At 38.6% G+C, this 22485-nt stretch overlaps 1 protein-coding gene across 9 annotated transcripts in view; it reads left to right on the forward strand.

Moving 5' to 3' along the window:
- MAP2K5 (mitogen-activated protein kinase kinase 5) overlaps nt 1-22485 on the forward strand; it is a 262889-nt gene that overhangs the window by 32667 nt on the left and 207737 nt on the right. For all 9 annotated transcript variants that reach the window (XM_060152940.1, XM_060152910.1, XM_060152922.1 and 6 more), the window contains 4 exons: nt 768-837; nt 5209-5249; nt 6219-6286; nt 15223-15271. In XM_060152940.1, the coding sequence (XP_060008923.1) occupies nt 768-837; nt 5209-5249; nt 6219-6286; nt 15223-15271 (228 nt within the window). The remainder of the gene's footprint in view (nt 1-767; nt 838-5208; nt 5250-6218; nt 6287-15222; nt 15272-22485) is intronic.

Consider the following 22485-nt stretch of genomic DNA (forward strand, 5'->3'; position numbering starts at 1 on the left):
AAAGAACAAAAGGCAATTTGAGAAATTTCTCCTAAAATGCTTTTTGTGTCATTTTAATTTATTTAAAAATTATTTTTTATAAGATTCTTTTTTTTTTTTTTAAACATGGACCGTTTTTGTTTTTTGTTTTTTTTGCGGTACGCGGGGCTCTCACTGTTGTGGCCTCTTCTGTTGCGGAGCATAGGCTCCGGACGCGCAGGCTCAGCGGCCATGGCTCACGGGCCCAGCTGCTCCGTGGCATGTGGGATCCTCCCAGACCGGGGCACGAACCCGTGTCCCCTGCATCAGCAGGCGGACTCTCAACCACTGCGCCACCAGGGAAGCCCCCATGGACCGTTTTTGTTTTATGTTTTGGTTTTTTGGCCATGAGGCATGTGCGATCTTAGCTCCCCAACCAGGGATCGAACCTGCACCCCTTGCATTGGAAGGCGAAGTCTTAACCATTGGACCGCCAGGGAAGTTCTTGTGTCATTTTTAGTATATGTCATTTTCAGAACATTTCTAGAGATCAGATACTAACGTAAAATCTTAATCAACATGTTTTACTCTTAACGATAAATGACAATATGGAGGATAACACTATACTGGACTTTTAGTCCTGAGTATTCACTGTAGTCATATTGATGTGCAAATAGGGAAAAAGAATTCTCGAGGTTGATATGTATATACCAGTAGTTTACAAAAGTACTATGAATTAAACAACCCATAAGTGTCTGTTCCAGTATTCATACATTACTGAGTAATCTCTTTCTATAATCTCTTCGCAGTATTATTCCACAGTAATGGAACAGCAAGTAAATGGACAGTTAATAGAGCCTCTGCAGATATTTCCAAGAGGTAATGTTGAACAAATTCTAATCAACAATGATTATTTTAGTAAACTGTTTCATCAACAGTTATGTTTTCCAAAGGTTTAAATGCACATAACATGATGTTTAGCTCTTAATTTGAAAAAACAAAAGAAGTATTCATTATCGTGGGGATTGCAGGCTGTATTATAGTTATGGCAGATAGAATATCTAATTTACCAGAGTAAATTAAACTAACTAGATTGGTTTTCGTTTTTGAAGTACATACTTACATTCGCTTAAAGAACTCTTTGGGGGTCCACATGGTTTCTAAACCAAGGCAAATGAATGACTTTAATTTTGGATATTGATAAATTGTGGCTCATGATGGTAGCCAGAGCTGCTATTGAGTAGAAAGCTTTCAGCTAGTGCAGAAACCAAGATTTACTGGGGGGTTTTAGGAGCGATATTTTGGTGGAATGTTTGGTGCTTGATTTTGGGGGGAGACATTTTCTAAATAATTGAAAATCCTCATAAATAGGAATTCGATTGTTAAGTTTCCAAAAATATGAGCTAATGAGAGTGACCCTTGGTGAATCACCTGGTTAAATCATTTGTTTTTCCCTTTAGGTTTGATAGTACTAGCCTTGTATCAGATATGATTGCTCAGCTCTATATAAATGTTCCCTGAAAATTTGAATAATGGTGAAAAAGAACAGTTTAATTATATAAACCATTAAGTCTTTCACCCATTATACATTGCCCCACTTGGAAATCTGTGTTTTCTAACTGATGGAACAGATAAGAAAATTCTCTAAGTAAGTCTTCTAGAAATAGCTTAATTGAAATAATTAAAAGTTAAACTTACCTTCGTTAACTGATACTGTACAAATAATCATGGTATGGGTTTTCCAATTAAGCATTCTAGACTTTCATTACCTGTAACTCTCTGAAGTTTGAATAGCTCAATTAACCAGTAGACTCCTCTTTGCACTGATAGTCTCCAGCGCATGAGAAGATCTGGGTTCAAGAGTAATGCTGTTCTTCTAGCATTAACATGGGCAGTGGCATTAGGAGTATTTAGTACATTATTAATAATAACTTATTAAAGACCTAAGTAAGTAAGTAAAATTGGGCCGTTGATAGCGTGTCTGAAACAAGATTATGATTATTTCAGTTCTGTTGCACCTGAAGACTAAAAACTAAAAAAAAGAGGGCTTCCTTGGTGGCGCAGTGGTTGAGAGTCCGCCTGCCGATGCAGGGGACACGGGTTCGTGCCCCGGTCCAGGAAGATCCCACATGCCGCGGAGCGGCTAGGCCCGTGAGCCATGGGCGCTGAGCCTGCGCGTCTGGAGCCTGTGCTCCGCAACGGGAGAGGCCACAACAGTGAGAGGCCCGCGTACAGCAAAAAAAAAGAAAGAAAATGTTGCCATTTCTGTGTATTAAGCCAAGAACACGGTGCAGATTATTTCTTAATATTTTCAATAACCAGAGAATTTGGGCAAGTTTCAAAATTGTTTCTCCACAAGGAGTATTTTTTTTACCAGCTGGAAATTTCCATTCATTGCTTTCCTACTGGATAACTTTATAGCTCTTTTGTAGCAAACCCCAGAAAGTATCCTGGAGAATTATAATTCTAATGCTGAGGACCTTCATTTTTTCTTTTTTTCCAAAAAGTATTTACTTCTCTTCATCCAGAATCTTTCTAAGTTCTGTTTGTTTTCTTTTATCTTGTGAACAGCCCCTGTCAGTGTCCCTGTCCATATCATTGTGCCCCTCCCATGATAATAACAGCCATTTTTAGCCATCTCCTCTGTTCAGACACTAATATTGCTTTGTGTGTCACCATTTCTAGTTCTCCCAACAGTCATGCCTATTATTATTGCTTCCATTTTATACTTGAGAATATTAAGGTTCAGAGATGTTAAGTAACTTCAGAGTCACAATTTTTAAGTGGTTAATATACCCTTTGAATAAGAATTTTGTTTGAGTTGTAATTTGCTTAGAGTAGAAGGGCTATATGCTCTTATGTAGGTCAAAATATTAGTAGAGTGTGCATGGGGGTAGTTTGGAGGGCTTGGTAGGAGTGTGGAGAAGAGTATATTGTAGGGAGGAGATTCTTAAAGAAAATATGTGACATTTGAGTGTCACATGTAGTCCTAGGACAGAACCTATTAGTCTCCAATAAATTATTAAATACAGTTGTTCCACGCCAAATTTAAATTTTTTTAAATATGAGACTCAGTCTCCCTATCTGTGTGGTTTTGTGCATACTGTTCTATGTCTTTAGTTTTCTACAGTTTTTTGCTTTTTGTTTATTTATCTACACAAAGTATAGATTTTATGCAATTTTATTTTTCATATAAGTTTACATAAATCTCTAAATATATATAAAATTTTATGTAAGATTTATATAAATTTAGAGGTTATACAGATTTTTACAGTTAGAGTATAGACATTAGGTATATTGCCTGGGTCTACTGAGTTGGTTAGAGGCTCACAGACCTTAGATTCTTAGATTCTGTGGTCAGGCCCCATGTGAAAAAGAATCTCTAGACTGAGCAAATCAGAGGACAGGAGAAAACAATTCTCTTCTAAACATCAGGTCTTCTCATTCCAAGTGGCACAATTGCATTGGATAGTAGCTCCCAGCTCAGGGCTAATTCTCTTTGTAGTTATAAGATATGTTAACTATTAATAAGTATGAAAATTCACTAGCTTTACAGTAACTTCCGACTCCACAACTTTAGGAAATATGAGGCTACTGGGTTTTTTTGAATACTGTTTACTTTTTATTTTATTTTTTAATTAATTAATTTTTGGCTGCATTGGGTCTTCGTTGCTGCGCGCGGGCTTTCTCTTGTGGTGAGTGGGGGCTACTCTTCGTTGCGGTGCGCTGGCTTCTCATTGCGGTGGCTTCTCGTTGCAGAGCACAGCCTCTAGGCACGTGGGCTTCAGTAGTTGTGGCACGCGGGCTGTAGAGTGCAGGCTCAGTAGTTGTGGCACCCGGGCTCAGCTGCTCTGCGGCATCTGGGATCTTCCAGGATTAGGGCTCGAACCCGTGTCTCCTGCATTGGCAGGTGGATTCTTAACCACTGTGCCACCAGGGAAGTCCCTTGAGTACTGTTTAGATTTCCAGTCATAAAGATTTAAGAAGCCAGTTGAGGAGCGAGGCAGATGTTAAGGTAGGAGATAAGAGTTGATGCCTGTCTCTAATTCCTTAGTTAGCCACTTTCTTACTAAATGAAGTTTATAATGCACTGGCTACTTCAGAGGAAATGCTCTGAAGTGTTGTTTTAGGAAGTATTAATGGTCCCTAAAGGACCAAGCATCAGATGTATGTGACTGTTGTTTTGTTCAAAAAGTTAATTTCCATCTTTAGGAAAGAGGATTTGGAGTCTTAATTTTAACGTATTTTAGAAAAACAAATAAAAATCCTTTATTGAGGTTTAGATTTTTTTTAAGGAAAATAACATAATGACTTTGAATATATTTGAAATACACAAACCTAAAGCAACTGATGTGCTTTGTAATTATTAGCCACATCTTCTTATTAAACAGCTCGATTTCTTGTCAGAAACAGAGGAAAATACATGTACATCTGAGAAAGGAGCAAAAAAAAAAAAAAATCAAATTCATCCTTTCCCAAACAATCAATCAAAATTGACGGCCCCTTAACATATAATATGTAGGACACTGTAGTTTTCAGATGGAAGCAGCCTATAACATGGGCAGGAAGCACTTTATTTTTTTTAACATTTGATGAAGAAGCATTTGCTGAATTGGAAAAGTACTAACCTGTAACTCAAGATGGTGTCAGGAAATTAATATTATTTTCGCTGGTACTGCTTTATGTTTAGACTTAAATGTTAGCAAATGTCAAGATTTGCAAGAAATGTCATGAAATTAATGGTATATCTGTATTCTAACAAATTTGACTGCTTACTGCTTTGCAAACTGATGTTCAAACTTAAATATTTCATCTTAGAATCTCTAGCAATTGTTTTGGCGTTAAAAGATCCTCCTCCCACTCCCCTCCAAAAACCCCAGCTATTTTCATTGTAGTATTAAGTGATAACAGATATACAATGTAATAGAGTGAGGAAAGATGATGGCAGAAATTTGAATTATGAAAGGAATCTAATCATTTTAGCTCAGTTAACTTGATTTTTATATGTTTTAAGCAGAAATTGGAATTTATATGAGGTGGTGTCAGAAAGCTCTTTGCATTTATAAATGCTCACTCCTGCAAGTTAAAAACCCTGGTTCATAATTCCCACTTTGGGTCTTGGGAGCCACTTTTCAATCATTTCTCTCTGCTAATTTTGGTGTCACCCTCATTTCTTTTTAAACGATTCATTTTGAGCAAATTTGTAAATGGCCCTGATGTGTTCTACAATTTAGTCAATTACTGTTTCAGCCTGCAAGCCTCCTGGGGAACGGAACATACATGGCCTGAAGGTACGAATTTCAATAATTGTTTCAGTAAAGTTAGATGGATTTGTAATGCTGTGTTCCACTTATTGAAATGTCAAATAAAACTGCACTTTCTCAAGCTCTGACAAGCGTTCCTTTTTTTTTTTTAAATGGGTTGTGGAGGGGGATTCATTAGTATTTGTTCAATATGTGTACATATTGGGGTTTTGATGCCATATTTTAAAAAAATTATTATTTGGAATTCTTTTGTTGGTCTATTTCTTCAGGATGATCCTGGGTACTGGTCTCCACAAAGATTTACTTGAGTAAAAATAGAGACTTCATTTCAGTGATTAATTAAGCACATAAGCATATTGCACACAGAATACCCCCCCTCTTCTTTTGACATGTTTATGCTAGAAACATATATCTATTTAATGTCCTTTCATTGTTCTGCATATTTTGAATTCTGGATTTCTGCTTAAGGCTTTACATTTAAAAGAAAAACTGGCTATTGTATTAGACTCAAGCGTTTTATAATTAATTACTTGGACCTCATTTTTCAGTGAATAAGAAACATTCTGCAATGTTCTGCCTGGTTTTAAAGCTGAAGGGGTATGATATCGTGAGGTTCACTACTAACCCTTGGATGTATTCTTAATACACTTTTTTGAACATACTGTTTTTTATATAAAACAAAAAGAAACAGTGAACTGAATTTTTTCACTAGAATTGACTTCAATTCTAGACAGTGAATTGAAAATGTCCCCAGTTTATCTCTCCCTTTTTCAGCACTGTTTAAGTATTTGAATAATGACAGGAACAAAGTATTATGTAATATACAGGTTGTACAGTTTTTATAACCTATATACTGAATAGACTCCAACCATGGGTCTGTCTAGTAAAAAGCTAATTAACCTTCATAGTGAAATGAGAAATTTGTGGCAAATTACAGGTTAATTAGAACTGTGTCCTCAGAACACAGACTGATCAAGATCCTTTCTTTACTTGTAGGTGAATACCCGGGCTGGATCCTCTCAACACAGCAGCCCAGCAGTCTCAGATTCACTTCCAAGCAATAGGTGAGAGCGAGCGAGTGACATGTGCCTCTGAGCGTGAATATCTACATAGTTGGGAGTGAAGAAGAGGCTTGTGGGATGACATCTCTTTTTTTAATAAGACCTCAAAAGTGTGTATGTGGCTAAAAAGAAATCTGACCAGTTAAGTAACCCTAGCTCTGTATTGACTGAAAAGAAAGGACCTCATAGAGAAAGATAAAATTAGACATGTTGAACTATTTATTTTGGTCTGTGGAATGGTTTTCCTTCAGTCTCCAGATTATGCAGAAACAGAAGATTCAGTGCCTTTGACTGTTTCCATGCTTTGATGATCTGGTTTGTATAATGCTTATTATTTTTGTCTTGCTTGTCCATCTTTTGGCAGTGTCATGCTTCACTGATATCTTTCGCAGAAGGAGGCAAGGAAAGAGTAATATGGTGAAATTTAAATTGACCAGCCAAGTTGTCCATTTATGTATCTTTGGTGCACAAGAGGTTGAGCTATTACAGAAGGAAGATAATTTTCATTAATTCATGCTAACATTGTCCCATACTGGGATGGATACTAAAGACTTGAGCCTCTTCAAAGTGTTCTTCTGACAGACCTGAGAACTTACTTCCAGAAGATTAAGGTTCTCAAGTAGAAGGACCTGCTTAAGCTGAAAGAATTCTAGATCATATTTGTTACATATTCAGTTATTCAGCTGGTTAACATCTTATTACTGTACTTGAAGATGACACTTGAAGGTGATTGATCTGTGTGTATGTATTCACACTGGTGACTGAAAAGCCATCATTGAGCCGGATCACGCTTCCATTGTGTGCCCAGGTCTTTCTGGGTTTAGGGCAGTAGTCAGTGTTTGCACAGCCCTTATCTGCTGAGATGTAGCTTAGGCTTCTACTTTCCCTTCCGTGCCCCTCCTTACCCCCTCCACCCAGTGTCTTGGTTCTTTTGCCACTGGGCTTTACTGCAGGTAATTTAAAGTCTCTCCTTCTGACTCTCTCTCTACTCTCCTGTCCCCTCCCCAAAAGTCACTTCCTTGATTGCTTTATTATAGTGTCAGTATATCTTACGCACAGCTTTCCTGCTATGAACACACTACTCTTAGAGTGTGTTTCCTTCTTAAACAATTTATTCTGTATTAAAATACATCCACTGGTTATTCACCAGTGGATCACCTGTCTTGTGGTCCTGAGGGGTAGGTCTTTTAGTCCTCATCCAAGTGCTTGGCCCTGCCAGGCGATGCTCTGAGGCTTCTCTTTTCATGCTTGTTGGGCATGAGAGCCATGTCCGCCGAGTAGAGGCATGGGGACTGAGGGTCATTTGTTACATTCAGCTCGAAGAGGGCAGGGCCTCTAATTATTACCACTACTTCTAGAAAAAATGTTATTCAGACAGACTGACTATTAGCCTTGAGTGAAAACAAGGACTTTTCCTGGTGTTTTAGGTCAAAGTTCATCATGGTATAAAAAGCAGGATGGAGTTGAAAAAGACAGTAAGGCAGAGAAGCAGCAGGATAACTTTTCAACTCTCTCAGATTTGGTTTTAACCAAAACCAAAGTGAATTAGCTTGGCTTTTTAAAAACTATCATTTATATTCACAGAGTATTATAACATCTTTGGGCTGGAAAGAGACTATCTGATCTAGTGGTTCTCAGCCCTTTGTTGAAGCATCTTCCTTTAGGGATATGACAGCCTCCCAAATAGTAATGGTAGTTTGCTCCAGAAGTGATTTTTGTTATGAGAGGAATGCAGTTTGAAAAAGTCCTACAGGTGATTTTAATATGCCACCCTAGGTTGGCCATGTTCTGTGCCCCATATTGATAACTAATCAAAAGTATTTATCGAATGCCTCCTATTTATTCAGTGCTGTCCTACCCACTAGGAATACAATGTGGTCCTTATCCTCTGGAGCTCGCTGTCTCATAGGCATACAGACCACCTCCCCCCAGTATACAAATAATTATACTTTATAATTAGTGTTATGAAGGAAACAAGCAGATTTTGAAGTGAGAGAACACTGGGCAGGATTGTGTTTAGATTTGGACGGGGTGCCCAGGGGAGAGTGACATTCCACTTCGGCCTGAAGGATGAGAAATACCTAGCCACATCAAGAGCCAGAGAAGGGCATTTCAGAGGGTGGGGAGAGTAAGTGAAGGCCCTTGGGTGGCAAAGGAGCTCCATGTGTTCAGAAGAAGGCCAGTTAGGCTGGAGCCCAGGGAGGGGTGCTGGGCTGGGGGAGGGAATGGAAAGGTGGGGAGAACAGTAGGAGTGATGGGAGAAAAGGAGGTGACAGGAGCTGGCTCCTGGGGCCTGGTGTTTGAGCTTTCCCCTCAGTGTATTGGCAAGCTGTTAGACGACTTTCAACAGAGTGCCATGGCCAGCTTGTTGTTTATAGAAGACTCTTGCCTGTGGTGTGAAGCATGAGAAGGAGAGGCCCCCATCTAATGCTGCTCTCCTTAGGTGCCCGACTCCCCACTCCTTGCCAGATGGTCATCCAGGCTCTTCCTGAACAGCCCTGTGGCAGGAATGCACTTTATTGGCTGAGGCACCCGTTCCATGTTCACGTAGCTATGTCTCAGAACGTTCTTTTTGTGAGCTGAGATTTGTGTCCCTTTAGCACCCAGTCGTAAAGATTGAGTTTAGCCCTCAGAACAGGGCTGTTCCCTCTTCTAGGTAATAGATCTACTAGTCATCTTCCCTCCAAACATACTTCTTCTCCTGGGTTTCCTGTCTCAGTAAATTCTCCCAAGTCCACCCAGATGCTAACTCCAGGGGACCCACCAGGCATCATTCACTGCTTCCTGGGTCTCCCTCAACCCCACATCCAGTCAGTCCCTCCATTTATAGGTTCTACCTTCTGAATCACTGTGGAGTCTGTCTACTTGCCAGCATCTCTGTTGTTGAAAAGGTAGATCAGGCTCCCTAGATTACTGCTATAACCTCCCGTGTTGCCCCATTGCAGTCCCTCCTCCACACTGCAGCCAGAGTGGTCTTGCTAGTGCATGTTCTGAACCCATCATTCCCCCCTTTACTGCTTCTCACAACCTTCAGGACAAACTGTACCCTCCACAGCAGGTGAACCATGGCCTGCCATGTGTGGGTCCTCTGCTCACTCTAGCCCCCTAGCCTGCCACTCCCCCCTTCCAACTGATGGTTCAGCTTTGCTGATGAATACATGGTCCCCTTAATGGATCACATTTCCTCTCACTACTGGGCCTTCACATCCACTGCTGCCTCTTTCCTGCTTTCTTCTTTTAATCCATTCCCTTCTTTGCCTTCATTCCGGCTAACCTTCGTCATCTTTGATGAACAAAGATGTTATCTTCTTCTGAAAACTGTTCCTGATTATTGCCCACCTCCCAGTCTACGCCAGGTACTCCTTCTATGAATTCCCAATATCTCCCTGTGCTTGCTTTTACTGTAGTGGTTAGCACATTGTATTATAATCACTCCTGTCCCCCAATAGATTCTGTACTCCTTGAGGGCAGTGACTGTAGCATATTCATTGTTTATTTTATTTTATTGAAGTATAGTTGATTTACAATGGGTTAATTTCTGTTGTACAGCAAAGTGATTCAGTTAGATATATATATGTATACATATATATATATTCTTTTATATATTTTTTTCCATTACGGTTTTGAATGGATAAAGAAGATATGGTACATATATAAATGGGATACTACTCAGATGTATTCATTGTTGAATCCTTAGTTCCCAGCAGGATGCTTGGCACATAGGTGATAGTCGGTAATTCCTGAATAAATGAGTGGACAAATGGATTTATATTCCCTTTAAATCTTGTCTCTGAATTAAATTCTCCAAACTCATTCAGCTTTTCTGATACAACATTATTTCTGGTCCCCTCACCCTTTTACTCTTCTTTGGGTATCTCAGTGTCCCCTTAAAATGTCATTTGTATCACATTAAAATTTTAAAGTGTTTTGAAAAGTGATTTTTGGATAGTTCAAGTCACTGTGACCATGCAGATAAATAAAACATTGAGGGACTTCCCTGGTGGCGCAGTGGTTAAGAATCCACCTGCCAAATCCTAAAGATGCTACCAGAAAACTACTAGAGCTAATCAATGAATTTGGTAAAGTAGCAGGATAGAAAATTAATGCACAGAAATCTCTTGCATTCCTATACACTAGTGATGAAAAATCTGAAAGAGAAATCAAGGAAACACTCCCGTTTACCATTGCAACAAAAAGAATAAAATAGGTAGGAATAAACCTACCTAAGGAGACAAAAGACCTGTATGCAGAAAACTAAGACACTGATGAAAGAAATTAAAGATGATACAACAGATGGAGAGATGTACCACATTCTTGGATTGGAAGAATCAACATTGTGAAAATGACTCTAGTACCCAAAGCCATCTACAGAGTCAGTGCAATCCCTATCAAACTACCAATGGCATTTTTCATAGAACTAGAACAAAAAATTTCACAATTTGTATGGAAACACAAAAGACCCCGAATAGCCAAAGCAATCTTGAGAAAGAAAAATGGAGCTGGAGGAATCAGGCTACCAGACTTCAGACTATACTACAAAGCTACAGTAATCAAGACTGTATGGTACTGGCACAAAAACAGAAATATAGATCAATGGAACAGGATAGAAAGCCCAGAGATAAACCCACGCACATATGGTCACCTTATCTTTGATAAAGGAGGCAAGAATATACAATGGAGAAAAGACAGCTTCTTCAATAAGTGGTGCTGGAAAAACTGGACAGCTACATGTAAAAGAATGAAATTAAAACACTCCCTAACACCATACACAAAAATAAACTCAAAATGGATTAAAGACCTAAATGTAAGGCCAGACAGTATAAAACTCTTAGAGGAAAACATAGGAAGAACGCTCCATGACATAAATCACAGCAAGATACTTTTTGACCCACCTCCTAGAGAAATGGAAATAAAAACAAAAACAAATGGGACCTGGGCTTCCCTGGTGGCGCAGTGGTTGAGAGTCCACCTGCCGATGCAGGGGACACGGGTTCGTGCACCAGTCCGGGAAGATCCTATATGCTGTGGAGTGGCTGGGCCCATGAGCCATGGCCGCTGAGCCTGCGCGTCCAGAGCCTGTGCTCCGCCACGGGAGAAGCCACAACAGTGAGAGGCCCAAGTACCGCAAAAAAAAACAAAAACAAAAACAAAAAAAACCAAAAAACAAATGGGACCTAATGAAACTTAAAAGTTTTGCACAGGAAAGGAAACCATAAACAAGATGAAAAGACAACCCTAGAATGGGAGAAAATATTTGCAAATGAAGCAACTGACAAAGGATTAATCTCCAAAATTTACAAGCAGCTCATGCAGCTCAATATCAATAAACAAACAACGCAATCCAAAAATAGGCAGAAGACCTAAATAGATATTTCTCCAAAGAAGATATACAGATTGTCAACAAACACATGAAAGGATGCTCAACATCACTAATCATTAGAGAAATGCAAATCAAAACTACAATGCGGTATCACCTCACACCAGTCAGAATGGGCATCATCCAAAAATCTACACACAGTAAATGCTGGAAAGGGTGTGGAGAAGAGGGAACCCTCTTGCACTGTTGGAGGGAATGTAAATTGATACAGCCACTGGAGAACAGTATGGAGCTTCCTTAAAAAACTAAAAATAGAACTACCATATGACCCAGCAATCCCACTACTGGGCCTATACCCTGAGAAAACCATAATTCAAAAAGAATCATGTACCACAGTGTTCATTACAGCACTGTTTATAATAGTCAGGACATGGAAGCAACCTAAGTGTCCATTGACAGATGAATGGATAAAGAAGGTGTGGCACAGATATACAATGGAATATTACTCAGCCATAAAAGGAAACAAAATTGAGTTATTTGTAGTGAGGTGGATGGACCTTTTGTCTGTCATACAGAGAGAAGTAAGTCAGAAAGAGAAAAACAAATACTGTATGCTAACACATATATATGGAATCAAAAAAATAAATTTTTTTTTTCTGAAAAACCTAAGGGTAGGACAGGGTAAAGATGCAGACGTAGAGAATGGACTTGAGGACACGGGGAGGGGGAAGGGTAAGCTGGGACGAAGTGAGAGAGTGACATGGACATATATACACTACCAAATGTAAAATAGGTAAAATATGTAAAATAGGGAAGCAGCCGCATAGCACAGGGAGATCAGCTCAGGGCTTTGTGACCACCTTGAGGTGTGGGATAGGGAGGGTGGGAGGGAGACACAAGAGGGAGGAGATATGGGGGATATATGTATATGTATAGCTGATTCACTTCGTTATAAAGCAGAAACTAAAACAAAATTGTAAAGCAATTATACTCCAATAAAGATGTTTAAAAAAAGAAAAAGATCCGCCTGCCAATGCAGGGGACATGGGTTTGAGCCCTGGTCCAGGAAGATCCCACATGCCGTGGAGCAACTATGCCCGTGCACCACAGCTATTGCGCCTGCGCTCTAGAGCCCGTGAGCCACAACTACTGAGCCTGCGTGCATAGAGCCTGTGGTCCGCAACAAGAGAAGCCACTGCAATGAGAAGCCCACGCACCACAACGAAGAGTAGCCCTGCTCGGCACAACTAGAGAGAGCACGTGTGCAACAACAAAGACCCAATGCAGCCAATAAATAAATAAATAAAAATAAAACATTGAGTAAACTGGGGCACAAAGAAATTGCCAGGATATATAAATATAATTTTTTACCAAAGTTCATAGCCAGATATTGACATAATGAATAAAATCAGTTCTTTCCTCTGTTACTCTCAAAGCATGAATTGGTCTTTGCCTTAGGTGGACATGTTTATTAAACTGAGCTTACTAATCCACATGGTGTTCCTAAACCATAGTTACTGAATTCACGTCCCACTGCCAAGGCACGGCCTTTCCTAAACATTCTGGCTTTCTCCTTCTATAAAATTAGGATGATTAAATTTTCCATCTATCTACCTCTGGTGTTAAGAAGATTGATGAAGTTGTATTAAGGAATCACATTTTGTTTCTTGGATGAAAGGTGTTTTGTAAATGCAATGAATCAAAATGTTATTATTTTAAGTTGCATGACATAATGGAATATCTGTGGAGAAACATTGCCTGAGCATTGTTTGGTCATTTCTGTTTTTATAATAATTGCAAATATTAAATTGGGACCATTTATGGCAATATCAGGGTCCAAATGTTTTCCAGAAAAAAAAGTATGTGTGTAAGACAGACAGACTTTGAACAAGGTTCGTACCTTAGTTTTCTTTATGTATCAGGAATAACTTTCCCCCACAGGATATACCCACAGCGGGATAGTTACTGGGAGGATTAGATCAGGATACTAAGTAATAGCATTTAGCACAGTGCGTGGCACATGGTCATCACTCAGGAAATGGTAGAGGCTAATATTTTGTTTTCAACTGGACTGATCTTAGTTTATTTTGGGGGGGATGTATTTCAGCTTTAGTCCCATTCTGCAGTATTCTTAATTGCCACTTGAGTGCATGAATTCTTAGACTTGGGAGGATGTTATTAAAGTTTAGAATCATTGGCTGAAGACATGTTTTATAAAATCTGGGGAAAGTAGAGACTAGGGCTCCATAGTTTGCATTTGATTGTAGCAGAAGTTTAAGAAGTATTTATTAAGAAAAATAATTATAACTTGGAATCGTGAGTGTGGTCAAACTTGAAGTCTGAGGTTTTCTCAAATATAACTTATTAAAGGTACCAAATGAGTGTGTGTGTGTGTGTGTGTGTGTGTGTGTGTGTGTGTGTTACTACCATATAATAACAACCAGAATAATGACTATCACTTATCAGACACTTAGTATGTGCCAAGTCATTGGGCTAGGTTCGAGAGCGGGAAGGAGATGGAATATATAGAGAGGTGAGTAAGATGTGGTATCTGTTCTCAGGGAGCTTCCAGTCTTGGGAGAGGGTGTGGTGGGAAGAAAGGTATCTACAGATAACTACCAAAGGGAAGAGAGTTAATTTGGCAGATGGGTAGAGGGTTAGAGTAGATAAAGGATAGAGTTAACAAGCTTTAAATTTCAAATTAGAACATTGATGGGAGGAGGTATTATTTTATGCACCACTCTGCTAACTGGGTGGATGTGTACAGGTATAACTCATTATAAAGCTAGAAGGACTTCACAGCATCTTTCAGCCGCTTTCCCTAAACTCATCCACATATATGTTTACATAGTCATAAATGTCCAGAGAAGAAGATTTCTATATTTCTTACATACCTACGGAAGCTGGGTTTCATACCTACAGGAAAGGAAAGGAAAGAGAAGGCAGCTAAAATTGATTTAATACTTACTATGTGCAAGAAACAGGTGCTAGGGCTTTTTGTAATATTTAATTTTCTTGGTTACACTATAATGTTGATATTTCCCCCATTTTATAGAAAGGGGTAATTGAGGTTCAGAGCAGATAAGTATCTTGTTCCAGAGCACACAGCTAGTGAGTGCCAGGATTTATTTCTATTACACATTTACTTCCCAGGAAGCTGAATTGTAACTCTTAGCTATAGTACAAAATCAGGACTTAAATTATTTTATCTTTTGAAGTTCTGTAATCTTTGTTTGCTGTGAACATTCTAAGAGTGCGTGTTAAGTACTTGACATTTAGCAGATGACAGAGTCCACATAAAATAACCACTGTAAGGCTACTCAAAGGCAGCAGAACTAATAGCAAAAAGAGGTCTCTGAAGTACTCCATACAATAGCCTAGCTTCATTATGACAGTAGGCTTTTTTATTGCTTTAGATTACTAACGGGGTTTCAGTTCCTTATCGATACCTTTGCCATTTGGCCAGTTACTTTAGAAAATATTTTATGTAGGGAGAAGGATGTAAAGAGTAGTGTGGTCTATGTCTACCCCTAAAACAAAAGTGTGTTTTAGTCTGGAATTTTCAGTGGTGTTCAGAGGTGCTGATGAACTTGCCATTAAAAACTATGTCTTTTCTTTTCAGCTTGAAGAAGTCTTCTGCTGAACTGAAAAAAATATTAGCCAATGGCCAGGTAGGTGTCATTACATATTAAGACTATAGTAATAACTTAGTGCTGTCTAGTTTTTGTATCCATAAACTTAATAAGCAGATAAAGGATCTATAAAATTCTTCTTGTCATAAATGAATTACACGGCTTAATTTGATTGGCAGAACAATTTGCAGCACGTTTTTCAAACTGTGCTAATGGGTTTCACTCCCAGCAGATTGAAGTACCATGCACACACCCTGCTGCCAGCTCTGTGTAAAAAAAGTTAATCAGTTCTGAACAAGTGTGTCAACCCATGGGTTGTTGAAATGGCCCTGCATCCTGAGGTGACTGTTTCTTTCTTTATCTTTAGGGAGAAAAAGAGAAACTGCTACTTTCTCACCTTAGTTCCTTCTTTTGTCCTAAAACTAACACTGGCATTTTAGGGGAACAGAGTCACAGCAGACCTTTGGCATTTAAAATTCCTGGGCTTCAGGAGCCCTCAGTTTGCCTAGTTGACTGGTCGTCTAAAGCAGAATGACCTACTCCAGCCAGTGAGGGATAAACAGTCCTGCAGCCCAGTTATTTCTCACTAATTTTGATTCAATTAAATTGACACATCTGAAATAGTATAGTGCCTTTAAACATACACTGGTAAATTAAGCTACCTGCAGGGTCCTCGATTCTTCAATAGCAACATAAATGCGTTTTAATGTTTGTTATAGAGGAAGCCCTTTGATAGCCTTGGAGGCAGGCGCCTGTCCATCGCGATCAAGCCTGCCTATTAGGCTCTATTGACTGAGACATCTGTGTCACCGCAAATAAAAGACTCTTATTGATTTTCTTAACTGCTGTTCACTTCCCGTCCATGTTTCGAAGGCTGAAATCTTAATTATCTCAGATGCTTATTCAGTGCTTTCACATGCTGACCTCTCCAATCCTCATTGGCATTTCATGAATCAGGTACTTGTAGTGGAGCATGTCAAGAAGACAAAGCTGGGTCCTCATGCTTGTCCTTTAGTATCACCTGTAACTTTGTGGCCTAATAGATGTGCATGCGTTAAAACAAGGACTGTATGGTGGTACTTCTGGAAGCCTTACTTGTTTAGCCTGGAATCCCTTGAATACAGTTAGAAAAAGTGAGTTGATCTGGTTTTGACACCTGATCATCATCTGTAGTGTGTGAATTCTAGTCCTTAACTATTCAATATACGGCTAAGGAGAATCTGGTGTTGTATGTATATGCAACATATGTATGTATGTTGTATGTATAATCTTAATGGTCCCCATATTTCATATTTATCTAATAGTACTTTTAACTTTAAGCAGCCAAAGTTTTGTTTAGATTGAGGTCCACATACATGTTCCCCTAGTGCCCTGCATGTTTTTGGAAACATGAAACAAAACCTGGTTGCCCTTCTCTCTCCTGGTCACTGCCAAGCCCATTATTGTCCTCTTGTTCTCCCTCTTCTCCCCACCGGAGGGAAGCATACATGGTTCTGCAGGTGTATTTCTTACATGTCTCCAGCACTTGGCGTTAACGTGACTAAAAGCTGAAATATTGAGCCTACGATATTCATGTGTCTCCAACATGTTTGCATCCTAGTTACTAACTGTAATTTATGTGTGAGTTACTAGTGTTCTTCAGCTGGAAAATATATTTCAAAATTGACATAAATTAAGAAGCTTTAACTACATTTGTTCAACCCAGGCAATGGAAAATAACCTGTCATAGATTCCTCTTTCAAAAATGAAAAACAGTTATTTCCAGGGCAAAAAATAAACATTCTGAAATATTCCTAGTGTTCTGAACCTAGTACCATAAATATCTTAGTGGTCTTGGTTAGGAGATTCTCTTTGGTGGAAGATTGTCATGGCAATGATTTTTGACACTTAAAGATTGTTTATTGCTTTCCCCTGGGAATGTGATAATCCCACATTAAACAGTATGGCATTTCCTTTCTTTTAAGGATTAGCCATTGTTATGTTTACTTTTATTCACGAACACGAACAGTACAAAACAAAGAACTCCCACCTTTGGAAGTCTTCAAAATACCTCCTCCTCTTAATTCCTCAGTCCTTGGTGCTATCAGGTAACTAAAGAGTGAGTGAGATTGCATTGCAGTGAGGTAACATGCACAGTGTGGCATCAATAAATTTGTGGGCTGAACACTGACACCACTTGATATGGAAGATGTAAGTCACATTTAACGATACCTTAACACTTGAGCATAGTTTTTTATTTTAGTGGTTTATGCTCTCAAGCATTAATAATGATTTGCCTTTCCACTAGCCTCCACTTAGATTTAATAAGGAATTCATATTAATCATTAAAAGAAAGGGACATGATTCTTCAAGATAATCAAATATTGACAGGTTAGAAATAGCTTTCTGCCTGGGTTCATTGATATAGGTTATGTGATATAAATATTTATTTCTTTTCTGTCACTCAGAGTAAATGCCACCAATTGATTCAGCATTGATATAGTGTCAACAGTTCATAAGAAACATTTGACTGGCTTGTGTTTTCCGATTAGTCTCTGCTCTATAAAGTGGGATTTACTAAATCTCTCCAATTGTCTGCTCATAGAGTGTGACTGCTTTCTGAAACTATTATTGCTTCGATTTGTGAAGCAAAGGTCTGGTGATAGGACTAGTTTCTGTCAGACCTTTACATATAAAATAAGGATTAATTGAGCTTTTTTATTTTAATGATTTATAAGCAATAGGTACTGATTCTTCTTAACACAGGCAGACAATAAAGAATATTTTCTTTGCTGATCTATAATTGAATTCCATTTGATTTTCCCCATTAATTTCGTTAACATTATATTAAACACTTTAAAAAGTTTAGCATTTAGTCTTTGGAATGGAGACATTGTTCTTCTGTAATTGCTTTGTGAGGGAGGATTCCTTTTTGCCAGCTTAAAAAAAAACAAATCATAAGGTATTTTTGGCAAGTTGTACTGAGAGCTATAAATCAGCACCACTGATGTGTTTTCTGGGTGTGTTTTTCCCACTTCAGTTGTAGTGCAGTATCATCTGTTTAACGTTGGCCCTTGATTTGAAACTGATTAGAAATGGCCCAGTGGGTCAATTTAAAGGATTAAAAAAGTACAGTCACTCCAAGGATGTATGACTTTGACCTTTGCATCTCTGAAGTTGTCTTTCGTCTGTTTGTTTTTTATAATTTGTAGGAGAGGTTGACAGTATTTTTCTATTTCTGGTAAATCAAGTATAAATGTACTGTGAAGTCACAAAACTAGAAATAATTCTAATCCTGCTTCATGTTTGGCTGTTATTTTGAGAACTTCAGATGCCTTTAAAAAACTTTCTGTGTTTAGAAAAAAAAAAAAAAGAAGGAGGAAGAAAAATAGTATTCGACTGTAAAGTTAGCTTTAAAGATTGTCCTATTACCAGTACATAAAACTCTTAGATTCTTATGGTTCGTCTCAGATCCCATACGAAGACCTAAACATAGATGAATGAGACTGTGTAAGTCCAAACTGCATGGCACCTCCCCTCCCTGCACCGACACAACCTTTCCGCCCCCTGGGGTGTCACGTCCACGTTCTTTCACAGCCCCCACCTCTCTTTCAGTAGCAGCGGCAGAGCCCAGTGCCAATCACCTCTCCCAGGTCATTTGCCGTCGCGGCAGTTGACACGTCATTGTAACTCTCAGGGTTTTTTCTCCCTTCTCCCTCACATCTATTATTCTGCCTTTCATTTGCTTTTTTTTTTTAGTCAAAACAAGGAAACTGATTTATATTTTAAAATTATTTGGTATCTTTATTGAATAAAAACTTTCTTTTACCTCTTTTTTATCTAGAGAGCTATGTGATTTCTCTTCTTAAAAGCAAATATCGTAGTTGATGAAATCGCTTTTAACTTTTGAGTGCCCTTCATTTGATTATTTTCCTTCCTATGGACCAGGCACCATTGATGGAGAGGATGTCTCTCTGTACTTACACATGAGATCAACTGCTAAGATAGAGCACTGAGCAGAGTAACCTGAAAGACTGAGTTCTCACCTTGGCTAGTTGCTATTTACTAGTTATATGACCCAAACGAATTGGGTTATATGTTTAAAATGTTGTAAAAGTGTGTGATTTTTATGATACTTGATCCCAACTGTAATATTTAAATGTTGTACTTTGTAGGCTTATAAATCCCACTTTTGTATCATAATGAGTACAGTTCCTATGCTTTATTTTGAAAAGTTGAATTAATATGCTCTCTAAACTAAAAAGGCAGAAATGTTATTAGCTACTTGTTGATCCCTTTAATGATTTTTTATATTTAAGATCAATTAAAGTAATCCATTTTGATTAGATATACAAAATTCTCAAAATTCGTTTGTGATCAGTTTATAAGCTTGACCCTAATAGTTTTTAAAACTTTTTTAACATGAATAATATTTGAATACTCTATAAAAATTGGAAGATTCAAATAAGCAAAAAGAAAAAAAGATCTGATATATATATATATATATTTTTTTTTTTTTTTTAATTTTTTTTGCAGTACGCGGGCCTCTCACTGTTGTGGCCTCTCCCGTTGCGGAGCACAGGCTCCGGACGTGCAGGCTCAGCGGCCATGGCTCACGGGCCCAGCCACTCCATGGCATGTGGGATCTTCCTGGACCGGGGCACGAACCCGTGTCCCCTGCATTGGCAGGCGGACTCTCAACCACTGCGCCACCAGGGAAGCCCCTGATATTTTTAAATAGAATAATCTATCAATCAATTTATAGGCCAGGCAAATGTCTATATAAAACTTTAAAACAGTGTCAAAACAATTTTTTATGGATACTATCTTTTTGAGTGACGTGGTTCTAGAACTTATTTTTTAAAACCATTTTTATCTTTATGAGACTCTTAAAATCTTTCTCATTATCTGAGGGATTCCAAATTTCCACCCTTGAATTTGCCTAAACATTGTGTTAGCGTGCGCATGCATGTGCGTGCACACACACACACACCCCCACGCCCCATACAACGCCCACAACATCATCCCCCATCTCTCTGGAGCGTTCAGCTTATCCGCTGCCTCTTTTTTTTTTTTTTTTGCATCTACCACTCCTGGTTAGGTTGGAGTGCTGGATGGGTGGCTGCTCCACTTCTCTTTTCAACCTAGTGGGTATTAAAGTTTAAAAAGACTATGGTGTTGGGATTATAGTGGTTGAAGCTGCTCAGAGACCTGCCCCTTTGCATTTACTGCCTCCAACAAAATACCACAAAATCAAGCCCCCTCCGAAGTCCTAGGTCTCTCACAGTATATCACTGGAATGTATAATATCAATGAGTCTTATGTTTATATTTTTCTAAGAGGAAACTACTGGTCCTTTTACCTGGAGTGGTGGAGGTGGAGGGAATGTAATCACAGGTTGTGACCTCTCCAGAGCCTGGATTCTATAGCTACATCCTGCTTACCCTTAAATTTCAGTGCCACCAATTCAGAATTTGTAGACGTTGAGTGAGTAAAATTTCTCCTAGAAATTTACTTCAGGCTGTGATGAGGGTGCAGCTTGTTAAGCAAGTTAATAGTACAAATTAGGTTGTTAGAGTCATGTTTGGACTACCTTGAGGAATGTTTTCAAGGAATTAGCCTGTTTGTATCTGCCAATAGATACTGCTATTTACATATGTATCTCTTACACCCTTTGATCAAATCAAACCCAGTAGCAACTCTGCTAGTTTATTTAGTATCTCAACTTGATGTGCTACTTTTCTTCATGCTGTTTTAAAATTTGTTTTTTGGTCCAGAATAATGAGATTTTCTTTCTTCATGCCACAGAATTTCCCTCAAATAGGAAAATTGTTGCCAATTTTTCTGACTTGTCTGTCATTTTGCCTCTGACCCTAAATATAGTAACTAGCTAATTGCAAATTAAGTCAGTCAGGTTTTACTACAATTAAATGGGGTGCTGAATTGGCCTTTATACATTAATCTGTCAATATTCTTTCAGGGTTTGGCAGAATGGCTTGGAAAGGAAGCTGTTTCTGTTATCTGCACTATGTTCCTAATTATCACAGCTCTCTGAAGCTTCAGCCTGAGAAATGTATAGACAAAAATATTTCCCTTGATAAATGGAACCTTGCTTTATTCCATTGGTGGCTTTACTATAATGGTCTGAAAGCAAACTATTTTTTTCCAGGTGATATTGAATTAAAAACTCCATCCATTTCCTGCCCATGCAAGGCAGTGCAATTCCCTGGAAATTGATTTTTTTCAGGGCTTACTATGGCTTTTCCCGAGCTTTAGCTATATGGAAAATAACACCTTTATTGAATCCATTTAGTGAATAAAGTTGGCAGTTAATTTTTGAGCAACTGGACCAGTGTGTAGAAAATTACTGAATGCCTCAAATAGAATCTGACTAGTCTTAAAGTCATTTGATAAATAATTATTTAGGGAGTTCTTTCAAACTCTAAAACATTATTTTTGGGGTACTAAAATAGTTCACTTCTATTCACGATTCAAATGAGAATAGTATTTGTGGTATAATAGTTTTACAGAACCTGGGAAAATGCACATACTGTTTTATATAATAAATTACAAAAATGACTTTATATGAATCACATGCCTATCTGTTTTCCTTTTATGCCTTATAATATTTGACTATATGTGCATTTTAAAGTGCATTGATTTAGCACTTTTCCATGAGCATAAGATTTCTACCCAGCTATTGCTGTGTACTAATTTATCATTTTCAAAAAAAGGCTATATTGGGCTTCCCTGGTGGCGCAGTGGTTGAGAGTCTGCCTGCCGATGCAGGGGACACGGGTTCGTGCCCCGGTCCGGGAAGATCCCACATGCCATGGAGTGGCTGGGCCCGTGAGCCATGGGCGCTGAGCCTGCGCGTCTGGAGCCTGTGCTCCGCAATGGGAGAGGCCGCAACAGTGAGAGGCCCGCGTACTGCAAAAAAAAAAAAAAAAAAAAAGTAAAAAAAGGCTATATCTACTCTAGGAAAATCGTTAACATTATTCAGTTAGTTTGTTTAATGTTAATTAGAGGGTCACTTGAGGAGTTTTCAGGGGCTGATTTATTTACAAATTGTGCATTGGATTACTAGAAATGTGTGTGTGTGTGTGTGTGTGTGTGTGTGTGTGTGTGTGTGTTTCTTGCCAAGTTTGACTCTGGTTATGTGCAGTGCTGTTTGGCAGTGGTTATGTAGTGCTGGAGACTGTGTTCTTATCAGTATCTCTGACCTGACCCTTTTGAGCTATGTTATATCATTCCATTTTGACACCTTTTATCAA

This window comes from Lagenorhynchus albirostris, chromosome 1 (assembly GCF_949774975.1).
Source record: "Lagenorhynchus albirostris chromosome 1, mLagAlb1.1, whole genome shotgun sequence".
Taxonomy (NCBI): Eukaryota; Metazoa; Chordata; class Mammalia; order Artiodactyla; family Delphinidae; genus Lagenorhynchus; species Lagenorhynchus albirostris.